Source organism: Micromys minutus, assembly GCF_963924665.1.
Source record: "Micromys minutus genome assembly, chromosome: 13".
NCBI lineage: Eukaryota > Metazoa > Chordata > Mammalia > Rodentia > Muridae > Micromys > Micromys minutus.
This window is the reverse complement of record NC_137982.1, coordinates 2,263,788-2,286,140: the sequence shown is the minus strand read 5'-3', so window position 1 is coordinate 2,286,140 and position 22,353 is coordinate 2,263,788. Positions and strand designations below refer to the sequence as shown.

The 22,353-nt window shown below is 45.6% G+C and overlaps 1 protein-coding gene across 3 annotated transcripts in view; it reads left to right on the top strand.

Annotated features, from left to right (window-relative positions):
• Positions 1-22,353, top strand: part of CAMSAP1 (calmodulin regulated spectrin associated protein 1) — a 59,053-nt gene continuing 36,700 nt past the window's right edge. For 2 of the 3 annotated variants that reach the window (XM_080927037.1, XM_080927036.1), the window contains exons 1-3: positions 2-349; positions 18,430-18,692; positions 19,359-19,520. In XM_080927037.1, the coding sequence (XP_080783163.1) occupies positions 193-349; positions 18,430-18,692; positions 19,359-19,520 (582 nt within the window). In that variant the 5' untranslated portion in view covers positions 2-192. Of the gene's footprint in view, positions 350-18,429; positions 18,693-19,358; positions 19,521-22,353 lie in introns of all 3 variants that reach the window. The other variant, XM_080927038.1, reaches the window with a different exon arrangement.

Sequence of the window (22,353 nt, the reverse complement as noted above, 5' to 3'; positions counted from 1 at the left end):
GCCGGCGCTTGCCCGCCGCCGCCTGGCCGGCCCGCTCGGTGCCTTCTCGGTCGCGGCTCGGCGCCCGCAGCATGCAGCAGCAGCCTGGGTGGCGGCGGCGGCCGTGAAGTAAGGGCCGTGCGCCCGGGCGGGCGGCGCGGGAGGGCGGCGGCATCTTTGTTGCGGCCGGGCCTCCGCGGCCTTTGTCTGCAGATGGTGGACGCGGGCGGTCGTTCTGCTGCCGAAGGCTGGAGGAGGATGGAGGCGCCCCCGGAGGGCGCCGACTTGGTGCCGCTGGACCGCTACGACGCGGCGCGGGCCAAGATCGCCGCCAACCTGCAGTGGATCTGTGCGAAGGCCTATGGCCTAGGTGGGCGGGCGCGGCGGGGAACGGGGTCGGGGGATGGGATTACAGGGGGACGGACGGGGAACGAATCCGGTTCCGGGATGGTACTAGAGGGGAGCCGACGGGGGACGCACTGGTTTCGGATGCGACCGGGAGGTATCGAGCGGGTGCGGGAGCCGGGGGATGGGACCAGAGCCCGGGTCGGACTGGGACGGGGGATGGGACCAGAAAGGAACGCGACGGCCTCGGAATAGGACCGGAGGGAGACAGACGGGGAACGGACTAGACCAGGTATGAGACCAGAGGGGTTAGGAAAGGGACTGACATGCGGGGGGATGAGATCAGAGAGGTTCGGACGCTGGACGGACGAGGCAGGTTGGGACCAGAGAGGGTCTGACGGGTCTGGGGGTGGGATGGGACGCACGGGAGGGGAGTGTAGGTCTAAGGACAAGGAATGGAGACAGCCAAGGTTGAGAATGAGGCCAGTGACAGGGCCAAGGCGCGCCTTGGCGTGGTGTCGGTTCTAGTCTTGCTGTCCTGGCGGCGGCCCAGGTGAGCGCTGAGGTAGCACAGGGTCGGTCCAGGCACGGGACTGCGCTCGCGTGTCATCCGTGCTCTGAGTCTCGGGTGGGTGGAGGGTGCCTACCATGTGCAGTGTTATTCTCTGGGGACTGGACTACTCCTCTTCTTAACTGAATAACCACTGCCTAGCAATTCCTTACTACATTAAGGTGGCTAGAAGGCTTGGGTAGTTTGAGACTAAGTCTCAAACTAGAGCCCCAGCCGTTCTAGTTTATATATTATGAAATTTGGTACTTAACAGAATACGAGCTATTGAATACTGCAAAGATAAATTATGTGTAAATCAGATAGTGCAGAAACCATCATCATCTCCTTTGGTTAATTCCTGTTGTGAAGAACAAGGTAACCTTGTAATGAAACCCCATTTATGAAGCCTAATATGCTTAGTAGGATTAAGACTCTCTGCTTTGGTGCTCTGGGAACTTTGCAGACCAAATAGTGCTGGTAATGAGTTGACTGGGAGGCTCCAGAATCGGGACAGGTGCCTTGTTTTAGTCATAAAACTATGATAAATGAAGCATAAATTACCCTTGTGCTGACAAAAACATTACCTGAAGACTGGGTTACTGAGATAACCCTTTCAGGAAAGGGTTAGTTGACCGCTTTGGAAAACTTGCTAAGCAGGTGTTCTCTGTGACAGTGGCCTCCAACTAGTTATAAGAACAAATTATTTTGTGAGTCTTGGGATTAAATAAACTGCTTTATTTTAAATTTAATGCTGTGGTGTAAAACTAGCTGTGAGGAAGAATGCTTTTACAGTATTCAGTTTTATAATTCTTGGTCACTGTTTCTGTTGAGTTTCAGGTTTTGCAAGGTGGTGGGAAAACACTGCCTGTGTACCTGGCTTTACCGGACTTTAAAAAGGGCAATTGAAGAAACTGGGTGGTGGTGGCCCATAGTCTTAATCCCAACACTCCACATAGAGAAGCCCTGTCTCGAACTCCCCCACCCCAAAAAAGTGCAGTTGAGAAAAGGTGTCTGATCCTAACTAGTGTACCTGGCCATCAGTCTTACCCACTTTGTTTTCTAGTTACACACACACACACACACACACACACACACACACACACACACACACACCCGTCTCTGCCCCACCTCCCACCTTATGTTCATCGTTGTTTTGCTTGACATTATTCTAAACTGTATCATTTAATTTTGCTTTTCTTGTTTTAAATGAGACAGTATCTGCCTTGGAATTTTCTATGTAGACCAGTCTGGCTTTGAGCGCACAGAGATCCAGCTGACTGTTTCCTAAGTGTTGGAACTTAAAGATGGGTGCTCATTTTTCATATTTCATAGTTTTTTTATTTTAAGTATATTGATGTTTTGGCTGCATGTATTTCTGTGTGACAGATGTCCCCATCCCCTGGATAAGGAGTTACAGACAGTTGTAAGCTGCCACATAGGTGCTGGGAATTGAATCTGGGTCCTCTGGAAGAGCAGCTAGTGCTCTTAACCACTGGGCCATCTCTCTAGCCCTCTAGCTGTTTGGCTCATCCTGACTTTCAGCATCCTTTTCCTCCACTGTGCAGTATTTCGCCAAGGCTAGCCTACCGTGTGTTATAGTGTATTCTTGGGCACAGCTCCTCATGCTAGCCACACATTTTCATTCCTGTGTATAAGTATTGTTTTAACCTGTGTGCTGGGGGAGGAACTCAAGGCTTTGCCAGGAAAGTACTCTTCTGTTTTTAAGGTGGGCATGTGGAAATAGTTTACTTAGATTTGTTTTCTTAACAGGGTGTGTTCAGTTTTGTTTAGCCTTGGCATTCAGCTTGGGGTCATGGTATCTAGAGATAAGTTCTCTCATTGTTGGCACCTGGTTGGTTTAGTTTTATTCTAGTCCCAGCTGCTTATGAGGTCTTGTTGCCTCATCAAATCATGAAGCAAACGGGCTCTAAGGTCTTAGAATTATTAAGAGTAGTCAGTTGAAGACTGGAAGAACAGGACTGAGGCCCAACATGGACCTGAGACAGGGCACATCACGTGGGTGTTAGGAGGTCTAGTTTTCTTCCATTCATTGTTGTGAATGAGAAGGTTTCTATTCTATACTCAGTTGGGAGGTCCTAATTCATGTGACCAAGCTGGCTAAGCTGGAGAGGTGCTTATGCTGTTCATAGTCTGGTATGGATTTACTTCAGCCTGGGGTGTGTCTTCCAGGAATATGGGGGGGGGGGATGGCAAGGAACATAGGGACACCCTCCACCCCCAGTAAAATTCTCATCCTTTTCCTGGTCATGCTGCTGGAAATCTGGATGCTTCACTGACGACTTCGTTTGGCTGTGTGGTCGTAGGGGAAAAGGGTCTTGCATGTTTTATTTGTTATGTACTTTTTCATTAAGTCATGAAGTGAAACCAGCTTTTTTTCTGTGTAGGATTGAAAGTGTGGTAAGCCACTGGAAACTCCATTGTCACTTACCCCTGGGATTCTGTGTCCCTGTACCAGGCTGCTGTGTGTACTGAGTGGCAAGGTGTGAAGCTCACCCTGGCAGCGTTTGGGCTGTGGTTATGAAGAAACATTTCCTCCACATCTATTCTGTTCTCATGCCACAACCAAGATTTGGGGGCTGTCCTGTGCTTCTATTTTTAGGTTCCTTCTCTTTTTTTGGCAACTCTTGCATGACGTTGACAGTCTTCTAGTTATTTTTTAGGAGTAACTTATTAGGCATGCTAAAAGTTGTTCACTTAAATGTGTCTGCTTAGCTGCAAGAGTGTGTGGTAGCATTTGTGTGTGACCTGCACTAAAATGATAAAGAACTTCAAAGGACTACTTTGAAGGAGCATTTATTTTCCAGGATAGGGTGCTAGCGCAGGGCTGCAGCAGTCCTGGCTTTGGTTTTGGGTCGATTTGCATTCTGTTTGTGCTCTGAGCAAGCTCTGAGGTATCTAGGCTTTAGTTTCTGGGGACGACAGTGCGGGGGAATACCAGTTTTTATCTCTCAAGGACAGTGGCACACACAGGGACCGGATGAGAAGACTCTAGACTGTTTGCAAGGAGATTGCTTTGTGGCTTGGCAGACACTGATTTGTCCTTTTGCCCCAGAGCTGAGATGCAGCTGAGCTGTCCTGAATCCTAGGCCCAGGCAAGAAGCTCATCCTTCTCACCTTACCAGCAGCAGACTGGGGTGGCCTGGCTGTAGGGGTTAAGTGTACTAACCAGAAATACTGCTCTTCATCCTCTCTTCTACCTCTTGTGTTCTCCCATGCTCACCAGAGTGAGCACATTATAGAGTCAGAAGTCCTATGAGGATCTGTGGCCTATGCAGCCCAGTTCCTAAGAAATTGTACTAGAGCCACTGCTGGCAACAAAGTGCTTTTAAGCTGGTTTGCCCAGGTAGTGTTAGGAACAGAGCCCTTTCCAGGAGTCACTGTATTGCCAGAGTCATGGGTATTGTTTGGTTTAGTGGAACCAGCTAGAACTGCTCACTGCTCCTTTCTTCTCCTGGATTGGGCCAGGTTTCCCTGGGAACAGTCTCCTACTTGGGCCCAGTTCAGAAGTGTGTTATCAAGTTGTTCTAGGTTATAATTTGTTCATGAGTTTAGATTGTAGTTCCATCCATCCATCCACCCATCCATCCAGTTTTGGTTTTTTGAGACAGGGTTTCTTTCTATTAGCTCTGTCCTGGAACTCACTGAAGGCCAGGCTGGCCTTGAACTTGTGAGAATCCACCTGCCTCTGCTTCCTGGGTGCTGGGATTAGAGGCACACACCACCACATCCAGCTGGTTTTATTTATCTTTATTTTAAGTGTTTGGGTATGTTTCATGCATTCGTGCACTATATGTGTACCTGGTGCCCGTGGAGGCTAGAAGAAGCCGTCAGGTCCTGTGGAGATGGAGTTATGCCCGTATGGTTGTTAGCTCTTTGTTGGTGGTAGGAATTGAACCTCAGTCCTTTGGAAGAACAGCCAGTGCTTTAAGTGCCGTTGTTTTTAAATAGCATTTTGCTATTCTTGGCAAGTGAGTTGGGTGCTTTTGTGTGGGAGGGTCCAGCAGCCTCAAGTGTTTGCCGAACTTGAGAAGCCTGATGCTGTGCAGAGGAGTGCCATGACTCCTCTACAGTTGCTTGGAGAACCTCCTGTCTCTGGTTCTGGTATCCCTGTGAGGTTGGGGTTTCTCCTACATGTCCACCTGCAAACTGCTCAGGTGCTGCTGGTGTTCTGTAGAGAGTTAGTGTTTTTAGAGTTGTGCTTATATATGGTCTCCTTCCTGGACTGATGGTAGGAGTAAATACTAACTGAATGAAAATGTGTCTAATCGTTAGCTAATCCTTTGTCTGGTCCTGGGAAGGGCCAGCTGCTATTGTGGTTTAGACTATTGACTTTGGCTACACATTTAAAAGGCTTCATTCCCTCTCTGTCCTATTTATTTTTAAGGGGGATGATTGAGGCAGGGTCTCTGTAGCCAAGGCTGACCTGGAACAGACCTACTGCTGCCATGTTTCTTGTGTTGGGTTTTGTTTGAGGATATATGGTCCTGTCACTTTAGGTATGCTAGTTCCTCTCCTCAGAGTTGCACTGTGTAATAACTTAGATTGCTGTCAGTTTTCATGCTGTCTGAGGGTGACCAGGATGGAGGCAAGATTACTTTCATCCAGAATAAAAAGGTAGAAGGCACCTAGTGCCATCTACTTTGCTGATCAAAACTCTCATGAAATATGGACATTCATGGAGGAAACAGGACTAATGAAGGTTGACGGTGACTACATAGGACTGAGGAGATAGCTTAGACAATGCTTGTCAGGCACAGGGCTGGGGAGGCAGCTCATATTGGTGAAGTGCTTGTTACACAAGCATGAAGACCAGAGTTGGAATCTCAGAAACCATATTAAAGAAGCAAGCTGGCTCAGCAGATACAGATAGATGTTTGCTGCCAACTTTCACAGCCTGAGTTTGTAGGTGCCTAGGAGCTGTAATGGAAAGAGAGAACTAGTACAGACTGTCTTCTGACCTCTACAAGTGTACTGTATGCATGCATGGGTACACACACAAATTAATAAATACTGTTACTATTGAGACAGGGTTTCTCTGTGTAGTTTTGGCTGTTCAGGAACTCACTCTGTAGATGAGGCTGACCTCAAACTCAGATCTCTCCCCTCCCCTGCTAGTGCTGGGTTTAAAGGCATGTGCCATCACCACCTGGCATAAAGTAATTTTAAATATAAAAAAATTTATGAAAGTCAGGTGTGTACGCTTATAGTTCCATGCTGGGGAGGTAGAAAAGGCTCTCTGGCCAGCCAGCCTGGTCTGCTCTTAGGTTCTAGGTCAGTGAGAGATGTGTGTCAGAGAACAGAAGTGAATGGCTCTGAAGGGTGGTCAAGCCTGGCTAGCCCCTGAGTGCAGGAGGTGGGGACCTCATTGTGTAGCAGCCAAGTGTTCTTGTTCACCGAGTAGATTAGCTGTGCTGCGGCAGAGGTGTAAGCACTGACAGAGCCAGTGATGAGTGTGCACGAGATCACTTTTGAATAGGAGTTTGCCGAGAGCCTGGCAGTGTGCTTTGAGCAGATGTACATGTTCCCCAGTTGCTACAGATTCAGTCAAAGCTAGAGGTGAACATTGTCTTCTGACCTGTGGGTACTGAATGGAGCTTTGCAGGCCACATATGTAAAGAAAGGAAAACCCTGGGTGGTGCCTACAGTTTACACCCAGGTGGTGGAGTTGACAGAGGAGCAGATGCTACCGGAGGGTCAGGTGGGAAGAGAGAGAATGTCCATAAAGAAGTAGGTGGGGGCTGGAGAGGTGGCTTAGTGGTTAGAGCACTGACTGCTCTTCTAGAGGTCCTGAGTTCAATTCCCAGCAACCACATGGTGGCTCACAACCATCTGCAATGGGATCTGATGCCCCCTTCTGGTGTGTCTGAGGACAGCTACAGTGTACTCATATATAATAAATAAACAAATCTTAGAAAAGAAAAGGCAGTTAGGCAAGGGTTAGGGAAGGGGATGGAGGCAGGTGTGGGTTTAGCCTGCTGAGGAAGTTAGAAGCTGAGATTAGTGTGGACGAAAGACAGTTTCAGATTTTGGAATGTTTTAAAAGACAAATTGGTAAGCCCTAGCAGAGGCTTTACCTGTACTTATGGACAGTTTCTAAAGAGGAAAGAGATCTGGGCTTTTTAACAGGGCAGAGTTGGTAGTGCTCACTGTTGGGACCTTTATTGGTATACAATTTATATATACAGTAAAACACATGTAAGTATACAGTCAGATAAAGTTTTTGGTGGTATGCCACCGCCAGATCCCTGTAAGTCTCATCCTAGCTTTCTTATACCTGCTGCTTCTCTGGAGTTTCTTGTCATTTAAGCCCATCTAGGGCCTGCACTCAGCTTCCTTCATTTCACATATTGTCCATGCAAACACATCTTTGCTTAGTAATAGTATTCCATTGTATGGCTAGCCCATTTTTCTGTTGAGGAATGTTGTTGGGGTGGTTTCTAGTTTTGGGGTATTATGAAAAACAAAAACAAAAACCCTGCTATGTGCATTCATTTATGTGGGCAGATTTCTAAAAAAAAAAAAAACTTAAATCAGTGTGGGATTAGGGGGTCATGAGTTAATGCATGTTTAATTCAGAAGGAAGTATGAAGTTTTCCAGAGTGGCTGAGTCATTATTTCCCATGAGCACTGTATGAGAATTCCAGTTGATCTGTCTTCATGTTAGCACTTGGTGGTGTTGGGCTTTTTGCTCTTAGCCAGTCAGGTGAGCGGATTGTGCATTTCCCTGATGACTAATGAAGAGGAGCCTTTAAAAATATGCTTTCTGCTTATTTTAAGCTTTTCCCATGTAATAATAGTTTTTAGGATCTTGGACAGTGAAAGGAATGATAAGTTGTTTATTTCAAGGTCTATTAACATGTAGTTTTAAGGCATTCTTCAAAGGTCCTATATGTCTTTACTTAGTTTCCCATTTAACTTGTAAATCTATTAGAAAATTACAACCACGTGTAGGACTTTTCCTCCCCTCAGAATGGCTGTGTCTGCCGCCTTGTTATATGCATTGGCTATTGTTGCCCTTTCTAGTTTTTTTTTTTTTAACTAGACTTAGGCTGCTTCTACAAGCAGTTAGTGTGGCAGCTCACTGTGTCGATAGTTTATTTTCTTTTGTTTTTATTTTTTGTTTGTTTTGAGACAAAGGCTTATGTCTCAAAACAGGCTCAGCTCAAGCTTTCTAAGTAGCTGGGGATGACCTTGAGCTCTCAGATCCTCCTGCTTCTGCTTCTCCAAAGTGCTGAGATTATAGGTATGTGAATTACACTGGACTTACATTTTTGTCTTCATCCATGTCTTGTATGAACAATGCCTTTGATGCGTGCTTTTATTCATTTGGATTGCCATAAAAATACCATAACATAGGTAACTCATAAATGATGGAGGTTTATTGGGGCATGAAAGGCCAAGGTGAATGCAAACACAAATCCTACATGTGGTAAGGTTTGGGTCCTGGTTCATACCAACACCCATAAACCTAGGTGTGGTGGTGCATGCCTGTGATTCTAGCACTATTCTTGTTACATAGCAAATTGAAGGCTAACAAGAACTACAAGAGATCCTGTCTCCATCCCACCCCACATTTAAATATTCTAACAGTATAATCTGAATGATACTTACATGCTGAGGAATGATGAAAGTCAGTATTTTCTGTGTTCTGTGTTAAGCTAATATGTTTCTATAGGAACAGAAAACATTGTGCAGTTAACACATTTCTGTTGGTGACATTGAATCTGAGGTGAGCTGTTTGAGGTTGTATGTGCGGGCTGTGTGGTGTGATGATGTCTACAGTGTGTCTGCTTTATGTTCAGAACCAAGGCTGCAGTGCAGTTTCTTGATCCAGCATGGGTGATACTGCCACAAACATTTTGGATCCAGGATGCATTTGATTTTGAATTGGTTCTGGTTGTTGTGTTTGGAAACTTTTTAGGATTGCAATTACTTTTCTGGCTCCCACATTCAGTTAAGCTGAGACCTAGAACAGTTTATTTTGGTGAATGTGTGGGCATGTAGGAGAGGTCATATTGCCTTCCACTTCTCTGTTCCTTTTGGTTGAGTAGAAGATCTCTTAAGGTTTAGCTGACCAGATTCAGTAGGTCCAGATCCTTGTGCAGTTCCCATCTGGACCCCCACGATCACATGATGGCAACATCTTCCATTTCAAAATCCCTAGCCTTGTGTCGTCAGGATGCAGCCAGAACTGGGGTATGCTGCCCACAGACTGTGAGAATCCAGTAGTGGGGTTTTTTCATAACTAGAGCGTGAACCAGGTAGAGAAACGTCAGAGTAAGGAACCAATTAAGCCAGTTGCCTTTGGGAAAGAGAACCGAGGCATGAGGTGATAAATTGAGGCTTTAGTTTTCTTTCTGGTTCTTTCTCTAATCTCTTGACAGTAATCCTTTTCAGAGGTACTTCCTCCTCTCCTTTTGTTCATATTAACTGATTTGCCCTGGGATTCCAAGATCTACTTGGACTTTGAGGAAGTGGGGAAGCCTTCCCCAGCCTGGGATTCTCTACCTGCTGTCACTCTGTACCATGCTTCCATATTCCTACAGCCAGCTTCTTTCTACCAACTGTGCAGAACATGCTTCATGTGACCCAGACTCCTCCAGCCATGACATTCTGTTGGTAGCAGCCTGGGCTTTGTGTGTTCTGAGACTGCTGGCTATATCTAATAACCTTGTTGGTGGCTGGTGAACAGGTGCCAGAGTTCTTAGCTCTGCCAGGTGTGCCATGCAGCTAGAGTGCAGGTGGGACTAACCCCAGGCTCTTACTCTCTGTTTTCTGTGCTGTCTGTCCTGCTTGCTCAGCCTTCATGTGCTGTTCTCACTGTGTGGAGAGCACTGCCATGCTCTGCATTCTCAGAGTTTTGGTGGTTATTGTTTTCTTTAAAGATTTATTTATTTCATGTATGTGAGTATACTGTAGCTGTCGTCAGACACACCAGAAGAGGGCATTGGATCCCATTACTGATGGCTGTGAGTCACCATGTGGTGGCTGGGATTTGAACTTAGGACCTCTGGAAGAACAGTCAGTGCTCTTAACCACTGAGCCTTCTTTCCAGCCCCTTGTTTTTTTAAGAAAGGGTTTCTGTGTGTAGCTTTGGCTGTCCTGGAACACACTGAGTAGTAGATCAGGCTGTCTGCCTGCCTCTGCCTCTTGAGTGCTGGGATTAAGGGTGGATGTTGCCACCCAGTGAAAATATTCAATGGAAAATCCTAGAAATAATTCCTAAATTTTAAATTACATGACATTTTGAGTAGCTCAGCAGTTCTCAATCTTCCTAATGCTGTGACTCTTTAATACAGTTTCTAATAATGTGGTGACCCCCAACCATGAAAAGATTTTTTTTTTGTTGCTACTTCATAACTAATTTTGCTGTTATGGGTCATAATGTAAATATTTGATATGCAGGATATCTGATATCAATGCCTGATACTTAGCTCCAAAGGGGTCATTACCCACAACTCGAGAACCACTGGAGTGCTGTGATTAATCACACACACTGTCCTTCCTGGGATCTTAACAGTTGCTTTATTGTAAGTTGAACTTCATCAGTTATGCCTGTATAGGAAACAGGACTAGGGTTTGGTGCTATTCCAGCTTTAGAAGTTCGAGGGTATCTGGAAACCAGTCCTGGCAGATAAGGATAGAGGGCACTGTGATTCTTTCTGGTAATGTAGCAGCCACTTAAAGAACTGAGATGTTTCCAGGAAATCCCATGCTAGAGAAAGGTGTTCTGGACAGAGTCAATCTCAGAGCTCTGATAAATTACCCAATTGCTAATCCTGCAGTGCATAACTCATGGCATTTCTTTCCTTTTCTCTGTAATGTGGCTGTAGGGAAGGTTGAGAGAAACATTTTTCTTTCTTTGGTTTGGTTTTAAACTTACATTCCCATTGACCAGTTCCTATCTCTCAGTCTTTCGGTGGAGAAGCCAGCAGTGGACTCAGATTCAGTAGCACCACTTTACCTCTTATTGAATACTGCCTGCACATTAGATTGTTTGCCCTTTGTTTTTCCTGACCCCTCTCCCTCTCCCTCTCTTCTCTCTCTCCTTCTCTCTCTTCTCCCTTCTCTCTCTCTCTCTCTCTCTCTCTCTCTCTCTCTCTCTCTCTCTCTCTCTCCCTCTCTCCCTCTCTCCCTCTCTCCCTCTCTCCCTCTCTCCCTCTCTCCCTCTCTCCCTCTCTCTCCAGAGTTTCTCTGTGTAGCCCTTGCTGTGGAACTAGCACTGTAGAGCAAGCAGGATGCCCTCGAACTCACAGAGATCCACCTGCTTCTTTTTCCTGAGTGCTGGGATTCAAGGTGTGTGCTACTAGGCCTGGTTCTGGTATGGTAGTTTTGTTTGTACCATGTATCAACTGAAAACTCCAAAGGACAGTCCGCTATATTTATCATATGACTCATTTCTTCCTACTGCTTTTTCTTGATGCTTATTTTTTTCTGTTTTCTTTCTCTTTGAAAATATATTTTAGCCATTCTCATAGTTATTTCTTATTTTACTTACCTTTAAAATTTATTTTATTATTATTATTTATACATATGGGTGTTTCTTGCTTGCATGTATATCTCTGTGCATCAATCCCCCGATTCATGTACAGGGAGGTCAGAGGAAGGTGTCAGATCCCTTGGAACTGGAGTTACAGATAGTTGTAAGCCACCACATGGCTGCTGGGACTCAGGTACCCTGCAAAAGTTTCCAGTGTTCTTCACTGCTGAAATCTCTCCAGCCGGGTAGTTTTGTTTTTAAATTACATTTATTTGTGTATGTGAGGTGTGTATGTGTATAGTGTTTGCGTGTTTATGCTTGCCATTGTACATGTGGGGGTCAGAGGACAGCATGCAGTCCTCTTTTATTATGTGGGTTTTGGGGATGGACATTAGGTCATCAGGCTTGGCTGCAATCCTTTTCATACTGACACCACAGCTTCAGGTCAGAGTCCTGCTGTCTTTGGACTGGGAATTCCTTCTAGCAAGTGTGCTTTTCCTCTGCTTTAGGATTTTTCTTTGTTTTTATCTTTCGAAGTTTGAGTATGGGCTGGAGAGATGGCTCAGCGGTTAAGAGCACTGACTGCTCTTCTAGAGTCCTTAGTTCAAATCCCAGCAACCACATGGTGGCTCACAACCATCTGTAATGGGATCTGATGCCCTCTTCTGGTGTGTCTGAAGACAGCGACAGTGTACTTATTATTATTGTATTATATACAATAATAATAATAATGTTTGAGTATATGTCTCTTCTGGGTTTTTCTGATTTATGGTATGCTCGGTGTCTTAAAGTCAGTAGGTTGATGTGTTTGACTGTATTTTGTAAGGTTTTAGCCAATTATTTTGCTCAGTCCTTCCCCGGCACTCTGGTGCACAGCCCGCCTTCCACAGCTCCCTGTCTCTGTTCCTCCCTAGTTTCAGTCTTCATCATCTGCCTGGGGTTCAGATTCGATGGATGTGTTGATTTCACTTTAAAGCGCCACCCTGCTGCTCGGCCTGCCCAGTTTCTAAATATCTGTTGCTCTACTTTTTTCTCATTTCTATATTTAGTGCTTTAAACTTTTTTTTTTTACTGAACTTTTCTAGTTTGCTTCAGAGTTTCTGACTCTTGCAGTTATTTTGTGCTGGCCACTTTGAAATGTCAGAGATGTTTCGACACTTGATGCACCGTGGTGTGCCAGTCATCGTACTTGAGTGGCCATTTCAGGAGATTCCTAGGAGGCAGGGCTCTCGGACTCTTAATTTAGCAGCCAGTTAGTATCCTGTTGGGTTTGCTTGCAGACCGAGCTTCAGTGTTAACAATGGTTCTAGCAGGTCCTGTGCTGAGCCTGGAGCATCTGGTTCCTCTACTTTTGGGGAGTGGTTTCTGCTGCTGTTGCAGAGGGCAAGAGGAACTTCCAGGCTGGGTAGGTGGGATTCTGCCTATAAGACTGCTGGTTATGGTTGGCCATCTCTGCCTCCCAGGAAGAGATTATGCACAGTTTTAACAACTTACAGGATCAAGCTGTGATTGGCCAGTGGTGGGCAGGGTCACTCCTTGACCAGGACTGTTTAATTAATCACACCTTTTCTTTAAGCCTAAATCTCATGTCAGCACCCTGAGGATGGACTTAGGGGTTACTGGGTCCATTTATTTTAATGAATAAATTGCTTTTTTCTAATTGCTTGATGTATTGAGGATGGCAGCCAAGCCTAGCTTGCTGGGGATGCCAGAGCTCAGAATTACACCCACAAACCTCTGGTAACAATGTGATTTCCTTTACTAGAATCCTCATCTGTGTGGGGAGAGCTTCGTAACCAGCAGAGGAGAGTAACTGCTAGGTGCTCTTGGAGAGACCTTTATTTGTTGTGTTCTCTGGTCCATGGTGGCTTTGGCTTTAAGTATCTTAGGCCAGAAAAGGAAGGATGCTTTTGCCCACAGTATTCTCATATCCCCTGCTGCTTTATTGTTAGTGGGGCCCCAGCGCCCTTGCCTGTTTTGCCTGTTGTACCAGGACCTAGCAAGCACCAGGCCTGCCTTGGTGGGATGTGATTCTACTGCTGCAAGCCAGCATCCCTTCTCTTCCATTTTTAGGTGCCCATGCTTGTCCTTGATGTGTTTGAGGGGTTGTAGCTGCCTTCTGCATAAAAAGGCAGGCAGGGATAGACGGCTGCCTCTGCTTGACTAGCAGGATAGACGGCTCCCTCTGCTTGACTAGCAGCTCCCTCTGGCATATTGCAGTGTTTGCCTTTGGATCCTGCTGGTGTCATTAGTGTTTTTGGATGTGGGTTCTTTTTTTAGTTTTGCTGGCATTTTTAGTGGTTTCATAAATTTTTTAAGTATTGGAAAATTCTCTGCAATGTCTGGTTAAACATTCCTCTGCCATTTTCCCTTTCCCTTCTGGGCCTTCAGTTCCTTTCTGTGGTCTGACAGCCTTTGTCACTTGCTCTCCCTGCCTTCCCCTCATTGTCTCTGTTGGATGTGGTACTTATTTTCTACTCTGCGTTTCTCAAGTGTTGGGACTAAAGGTGTGCAGCACCATGCCTGTCAGCAATCTTAATCTGCTTTTGACAGTTCATTTTATGACACAGGTTCAGTGATTGTATTTGTATATATGTAAATATATTTATGTATATACATATGCATATGTATATATATTTGTTGTTATTCTAGAGTTTCTATTTGTTCGTTTCCGGTCTATCACTTTCTTTATTAAAAGTACTTTTCTGCCTTGGCTGTCAGTTTGGCTTATTACTTCTGTGACACAGGGTCAGGGTACCTGAGCCTGGCTTTCTTTTTTTTTGCTAGGCTTCCTAGGCTTCCTGAGCTGGCCTTGAAGTCCTGTCTCAACTCTAGTGTATATTATAAGCATATGCCATATATTTGGTGTGGCCAGTGGCTAATGCTACAGCATGGTGTAGTGTTGAAGCTTTCACAATTGTCACAATTCTGGTCGCAGTGGGTTTTAGTAAATTGGTCTCTTGAGGTGGTCAGGACATTATATACACATCTGACATACCTTCCCTTCTGTTTTAGAATCCCTTCCCACTCTCTTGAGGTCACCCTCTGACTAGAAGCTCAGCATGCACACCTAAGGCTACACTGTACAGAGCCTGTGGTGTGCTTATCCCTGATGTGTGTTGGTTTGGTGGCTCTCCCTGGTGTGTTTGGGTGGAGTAGGAATGGCTTTACAATTACCAATTTTTTCCTGGCCACCAGTTAACTCCTCTGCTGTTGTCTTCCCTGCACACCTAGCACGGGGTGACCGCCAGTCTGTCCTGCCCAGCTTCCTTCCCACCGTGTCCTTCTGGTCCTCACATGGCACCTCTTCAGAATGCCCACCTCTAGCCGTATGTCCATAATGGAGCTCCTCCGAATACCATGGTCGTCTTCTGGGCCACAGCTCCTAATTTAGTGACAAGTCCTGTGACTGGCTGGTGTCCAGGCCTGTCTTCGACTCTCTGTGCAGGGAGCAGCAGCCGCCATCTCTGAGTCCTCTTTTCATTATCTAACTCAACCTGTTCTAATTAATCCTTTTCTGTGCGTGCAGAGTATATAAACCTACTGACATTCCCACCAAAGGCACAATACATGTAACACATGCTCAGTTAAGGACCTGTTGAATGAATTGGTGAAGCACCACATTTGTTTTTCCTATGCTGTTCTGAACTGTATTCCTTCCTTCCTTCCTTCCTTCCTTCCTTCCTTCCTTCCTTCCTTCCTTCTTTCCTTCCTTCCTTGTGTGTTATTTCTTTAAATTGTCTGAGAGTCATTGTCATATTTTTTTTCTTGTTTGCCTAAACTGGGCTCTGAGCATGCTCCAGTGTGATTCTTGTCATGGAAATTGCCTACTGTTTTTGTGACCTCTTCAGAGTCTCAGAGCCTTTGCTGAGAGTGATGGCCTTCCACCTCCTTTTGGTGGCCTAGCATATTCATATATTTCCTGGTTTATACAGGTACTCAATAATTGTTGAATGAGTGATTTGTAAACTACTATCTTTGTCTTTTGTAGAGAAATAGGTCACCTGAAACAGATTCAGAATGTGTTTATAATGATTTTGTATTGTATTGTAAGATTTTATCATCATCATCATCATCATCATTTTAAAATTATGTATGTGTGTGTGTTGCAGGGGTGGGGGTTATGCATATAAGTATATATTGCCCATGGAGGCCAGAAAGAGTGTTAGAACTTTCTAGGGAGGTAGTGACAAGCGGCCTGACATGGAGCCTGGGAATCCATCTTGGGACCTCTGTGAGAGCAATACTTGTTTTTAACCATTGAGTCATCTCTGTAGCCCTTTGTTGCTTTTTTTAAAAGAACAACTACTGACTGCTAGCTACTAGACAAGTAGACGTGTGCAAACAGCTTCTGACGTGAACTGAGCTGAGTGTTATCTTGGAACAGTCACTTGGAACTAGTAGAGGAAGGAGTGGAGCTCCCTTACTGAGCTGAGAACAGTTTCTCCCTTGAAGGGCCACAAGAAGAGGTTCCGTTGCTGAGTGGGCTGAAGCACCCTAAGACTGGATTGGAGGGTGCTCACAGGTGTGGTAACTTTGTTGCATCTAGTCTTGCTGTCGACCTACATAATTGTTCTGGTTTTCTGTCATGAATCAGAAGTATTCCACAATGATTATTTGTACAGAGTCCAATGTGCCAATGACATGAACCATTTTGGGTTGTTTGCAAGTGGCCCAGGGAAATGTTTCCTCTTAGATGTTTGGTTTGGCTACTTTTTCCTGTCTTGCTAGCGTCCAAGTACAGGCTGCTTGTTCTTTATACTGTGTCTGTGAGCTCCAGCATCCTCTCTAGGGCTTCCTTGTTTCTGTCAATTGCCAGTTCTTGTTTGTGCTTCTGTGATGTACCATCATCTCTGCAACAGAGTAAGACTCTGGGGTCCCTCTTGAGCTGTGCTATTCTGCTCTTAGAGAGGAACCTTACTGGTATCTAGGTGAAGGGAGAATGGCTTGGTCAGCCAATATGGTTTGAGGTATTCCAGACATCACATGGGACTGTCACATATAGATGGTTCAGGGCAGGTGACTGAGGTTAGTATACATATTGGGATAGGTACCACATCCATGTTTTTTCAAGTCCCAACGTGGGTAATGTGTCCCCCAGGAGTGAAGTAAGATATGATCTTGGAATTTTGAACATACAAGAAGTTACGGGCTGAAAGTTATGTAGAGGGTATCTCTACTAGACAAAGAAGGTGCAGGCCTAAGGTGACTCCTGTCTCCTTTTCTTGGCAGCAAAACAAATTTGGAACTTAGCCTCCCTAGCCCAGATCCTTACTTGATTTTACCAGTTCAGAACCAGATCCTATAGTTTCCGCTGTGTTCTGTGACTCTCAGTCTGTTCCGTGGGACTTCTCACGATTAGTGTGGTGTGGCTCCTCCTCTTTTTGTCTTACTCATATGTCATTATAGCTCAGAAACAAACAGAAGGAGCAAGAGAGAGGATGCTGGGGCTGGAGGAAGCAGCCCCTGAAAAGCTGACCTTTTCTCAGTGTGGTACTATACCTGGCACAGGGCTAGAAGAGTGTGGATGGTGACCTCATTAGGGTTACGGTTTTTCTGATGAAGCATCACAACCAGAAGCAAGGTGGGGAGGAAAGAAAGGGTTTACTTGGCTTACCCTTCCATATAACTGTTCATTACTGAAGGGAGTCGGGATAGAAACTCACACAAGGTAGGATCCTGGAGGCAGGAGCTGATGCAGAGCGGCTATGGAGGGTGCTGCTTGCTGACTGGTCAGGTGGTACGGCTCACTATGGGCTAATCAGTCACTAGGAAAATGGGCCGGACATAATGGCACGTGTCCTTAACACTAGCACTCTGGAGGCAGGAGCAGGGAGGCCTCTGTCAGTTGAAGCAAGCCCAGTCTACATAGGGAGCCAGCTGGTCTACATAGTGAGTTTCTTGACAGCCAGAGCTACATAACGAGACCCTGTCTAATTTGGGGAGGTACGGGAAAGGGGGAAGAAAGTGCCCTAGAGGATTTTCTGCAGCCTGCTCTAATGGAGGCATTTTTTAAATTGAGGTTCCCTCCTCTCAAATGACTTTAGCTTGTGTCATATTGACATAAAAGTAGCCAGCACAAATATCTACTGATTGTGGGGTGGGGTAGCATCATCTAATAAGTTTCTACCTGTCTATTCGAATGCTTGGTCCTGGTGGGTTTTCTTTAGCAGCCCTTCTTGGTAATGCCAGCTTTATTAACTCTTCTGGAGGTGGGGATGTTTGAGAAGACTGAAGTCTCCATTCTCTGTAGTTGGGGATACAGAGATACCAAAGGACCCTGGGGGCCTGGATAAAGGGATGAGATTCTTCTTCAGGATTTTGGGCTTTAAACAAAAGATATCCTACAAGCCGAAGGCAGTGCTAAGAAGGCACAGAATCAGTGGTGGCACATTTGGCTCCCTATTGATGTATCTGCTGTAGGCAGTGAGTGTATGAAGACCAGAATGTATCTTGGTCTTGTCTTCTGTGACACTGGGCATGCTCCATTCTTTTTCTGTGCTTAAGTTTTTTTGTCTGTAATATGGGCACATTAGTGGATACTCCTGATTCACTAGAATTGTGATTAAACAGTATGCTGCCTGATTCGAAGATAACTGGAAGCCAGGCATCATTGCATTGCTGTGGTTATTGTGGCAGCAGATTTGGCTCTTAAACACAAGCTGTTGGGCTCTGAAAGCAAGTTGGAAAGATGACATGCAGAGTCCCTCCCCAGAATGAATGTCATTGTACCATAGCCCCTTCTTTGGGGTCACAAGATACTGCATCATCCTAGCCCCATGGCGTCCTGGTTTTCTTTGAGTCCTCTAGCATCCCAGGAATTTTGTGCTTGCATCCTGCCATGTTCAGATGAGGGTGGTATTTGCAAAAATGTTTCATATTGCTTCTGTCATGCTAATGAGGCTGTTAGTTGGACCTAGATCTTTGTGTGTTAATTGTGGGCTGTACCTTTTCTGGGATTTTCCTGGAAGGTGCTTTTGTGTGATCTCATCTGGCTGGTGATGATTGAGACTGTACTATGCATGTCTACTCACCCAGTGCTCTCCTGCCATAGACAACATCCCTGAGGATCTCCGAGACCCATTTTACATCGACCAGTATGAACAGGAGCACATTAAGCCACCCGTTATTAAGCTTCTTCTGTCCAGTGAGCTGTATTGCCGTGTCTGCAGCCTCATCCTAAAAGGGGACCAGGTGGCTACCTTGCAAGGACATCAGTCGGTCATCCAGGCCCTGTCCCGGAAGGGCATCTATGTGATGGAGAGTGATGATACCCCTGTGACAGATGCTGACCTCAGCCAGGCACCTATTAAGATGGTGAGTGTCTGACTGGCATTCCTTCTGTTTCCTTGGCTGAGCAGGAAAGACTCAATGCCCTGCCATTAGTGACAGATGGTGAGGTTTGCCCGTGTGTATTGGTGGACTTTTATGACAGGCCTGCATTTTAAAGAATGTCACCATTCTGGAAAGAGCAGCTTGCTTTTGGGTTTTCTTCTCACTGTGAAGATGTGTGGCAGGGCATACCACTGCAGAGCCTTCACGCTGGGTGGCTGCACTCAGCCAGAACCTGTTTTCCTGCCCTCAGAGGCTGTGACTCTGCAGACTAGCCCCGCACCTAGCCCATGATGTGCCTGCATTGCTCGTTAGCTTGTTCCCTGGCATTTTGCATGCCGTGGTTATTTTCACTCAGTTTAAGGGTGATGTGTGGGTGAAGAGAAAGCTCTGAAGAGGCTAAAGATGGGGTGGGATACAAGGAGAGCCCTGGTGCCATCCCAGAGTCTTTGGAGGCAGAGGAAGTGGGCAGCCTCTTCCCACAGCTTTTTTTCCAGGGCTACAGAGGAAACTTACAGTCTGCTGAGAACCGTGGACCATTACTGCATGCTGGAACAGTGCCAGGGATGGACAGGCTCCATCCAGTGCTATCCTTTGCGGGGAAGGCAAGGCAGAAAGTTTTCTTGCATTGATGACTGCCTCTGTCCCCAGAGTGGCCACATGGCGATGGTGGACGCCCTGATGATGGCCTATACTGTGGAGATGATCAGCATTGAGAAGGTGGTGGCCAGTGTCAAGCGCTTTTCTACATTCAGCGCCTCAAAAGAGCTTCCTTATGACCTCGAGGATGCCATGGTATTCTGGATCAATAAGGTGAGTGCCTGTCTAGCTCTCTGCCTGCTCGAGAGCTGCCTGCTTTGTGTTCCCCATGTTAGGACTTGGCCACTAGAGTCCTTCATTTGGAACTGCACGATACTTTATCCAGCAGGGTGTCTCAATAGATTAGCGGACTGTCCTTACTCCTGAGCACTGAGAGTTGAGCAAGATGGGTTTGTGTATGAGAATGTGCATGTATGTGTGCTTACTGCTAATGGGTTTCATTTTTATCTTAGGTACTTGATAGTTACTGGGGAGGAATCAAGTTTCATGTGTCTGTCTATCAGTATGTACCTCTGTGTACACATGTGTTTATGTGAAAGTATGAACATTCCATGGCAAGCCTGTGGAAGAAAATCTCAGGTGTTGGTCCTTGCCCTCTACCTTGTTTGAGAGAGGGTCCACTTCCCATTTTGCTGTCGGAGCTCTGAGATTGCTATTGTGTTTTGGTCTACATGCTGTGCTAGCTAGTGTTAGGGTTTCTTGGCATAAGCTAGAGTCATTTTGTAAGAGAGAATCTCACTTAAAAAAAATACCCTCACTAGATTGGCTGATATACAAGCCACTAGTGCATTTTTTTCTCTTGATGACTATTCAGGAAGGGCCCAGTTCATTGTGGGTGGTGCCACCCTGACTTGCTGGTTCTAGGGTTCCAAGAAAGCAGACAGAGCAAGCTAGGGAGATCCGGCCAGAGGTCAGTCCTCTGTGGCCTGTCTCAGTTCTCGAATTAGGTTCTTTGCCTGCTGGAGCTCCTGCTCGGAAGTTCAGTGATGTACGCCTGGAAGTATGAGATGGAGCAGGTCCTTCCTCCCCAAGTTGCATTTGCTCATGGTGTTTTATCACAGTGGAGATTGTAACTAGAACACATTGTTTTAAACTTTGGTTCCTCATGCTTCCTTAGCAAGTACTTTGCCTACCCTCACCCACCCCCCCCCCCCCTTTTTTTTTTTGAGAAAGGTAGCCCAGGTTGGCCTTGAACTTGCTGTGTAGTTGAGGCTGACCTTTAACTCTTGATTCTCCCTCTATAGACACACACCGTCATGTCAGGCTATATCCATGTCTCATTTCAAGGAAACACACTATACTTCTGTCTTCCCGCTTATCACTCCTAGACACTGCAGATTTGGGATTGTGAGAAATGTGCACTGCTCATACAGCCCTTCATTTTTGTCTCACGGTCTTGAGTCACAGACACATTGGCACTTGACTGTTAGATTTTAATTTACTGTGCCGTGGTATCTGCTTATACAGCCATATTTCCATCTAGGATTATACTTTGTTCTTCTTGTTTCAGTTTTCATAAATCTTTTTTTTTTTTTCTTATCTAGTATTTGTATTTGTAGTTCATGGTTTGTTATTTCCTTAGCATTTCCACAGTAACATACAGTTCTTTTTTTACTTGTTTTTCCTGGTGTGGCTTCTCTGGTAGTTGCTTGATTGTAGGCTTTTCCCTAGTCGGAGTCATTAGATGTAGTGTGTGTTTCTGGCTAAATGTCCTCCTTACTCTGCATCCAGGGTGAATTGCCTAGCATCCAACAAAGTGGAGCTCTTCTGCAGCCTTCACTAGATTTCCTATGTTCTTAGAGGTCGTCTACATAACTTCACAGGGCCCTCAACAAGCTTCAGCATAGAGGTCTATGTAGCATATTGAGTTTGTCTTTCCTTGCGGCATCCCTTTGGGACCTTGTTCTCCTCTAGCTTAAATAGTGAAAGCCTTTCTTCCATCCTGAACTTGAGGTGTAGTTCATAAAGCCTTTCTGCAGATGACCACCCCTGCTATGATTGAGCATCCTGGGTGGACAGTCTGTCTGGTACTGGGTGGACAACTGAGCAGATAGTATCATCCTGGTTGGGACATGAATTGTCTTTGGTGGACACTTAGGTTCTCCTTATCTCCTAGGTGCTCTGAGTTGTGCCATGGCCCATTTTTCTGGGGCTCTTAACTTTTTTGGTGAGTGTGTTATACATGTGTATACATATATGTGTGTATATGTGTACCGGCATGAGTAAAAGAAGTCAAAAGTCGTAAATCTCTTGCCACCCAGGTTTTTTTTTAAACTAGGGGTTGACACTGAACACAGAGCTCCCTAAGTTCTAGGTCATCCTGTGTCCATCTCCAGCACTCAGGGTTTTGTTCTGTTTTGTTGTGGGTGCTGAGGATCTGAACTCAGGTCTTCATGCTTATACAGCAAGTACTTCACCTACTGAGTCATCTTCAAAATTTTACTAATAACCTGTGGTAAAACTCTTTGTACCCAGCCAGGCTCTGGTGGCATACACCTCCCAGCACTCAGAAGGCAGAGGCAGAGGCGGGCAGATCTCTTGAGTTTGAGGCTTGCCAGGACAGTCAGAGCTACGCAGGGAAACTCTGTCTCAAAAAACAAAACAAAACAAACAAACAAAAAACCCAACCCAAATAAGCAAACAAAACAAAAAAACCAAGAACCTCTTCACTCTACTGAGACATAACTTACACTCCACATGTGGCGATTCCGATTCCTTGCATTCTAAGCAGCGATGCTGTCCTTTCCCAGCCACTAGAGTAAGGCAGCTTCTCTCTTACTCAGTGCTGCTTTGGATCCTTTTGCAGGCAGCATCTCCCCCAGGCTCAGACTCATCTGCCTTCTTAATGGGATTAGATTGGCGGCATCCATGTTTTGCTTAAAATGTTCTTGTACTTGGCTTCTTTCGATGGATCTATAAGTAGTCTGGTTTTGTTTATGCCTTATAGAATTTCTTTATATGATTATGTCATGGTTTGTCTGTCACCTGTTGATTGACACCTAGGTGTTTTCCAGCTTTTGTCTATTTTGAATAAAGCTGCTGGGGT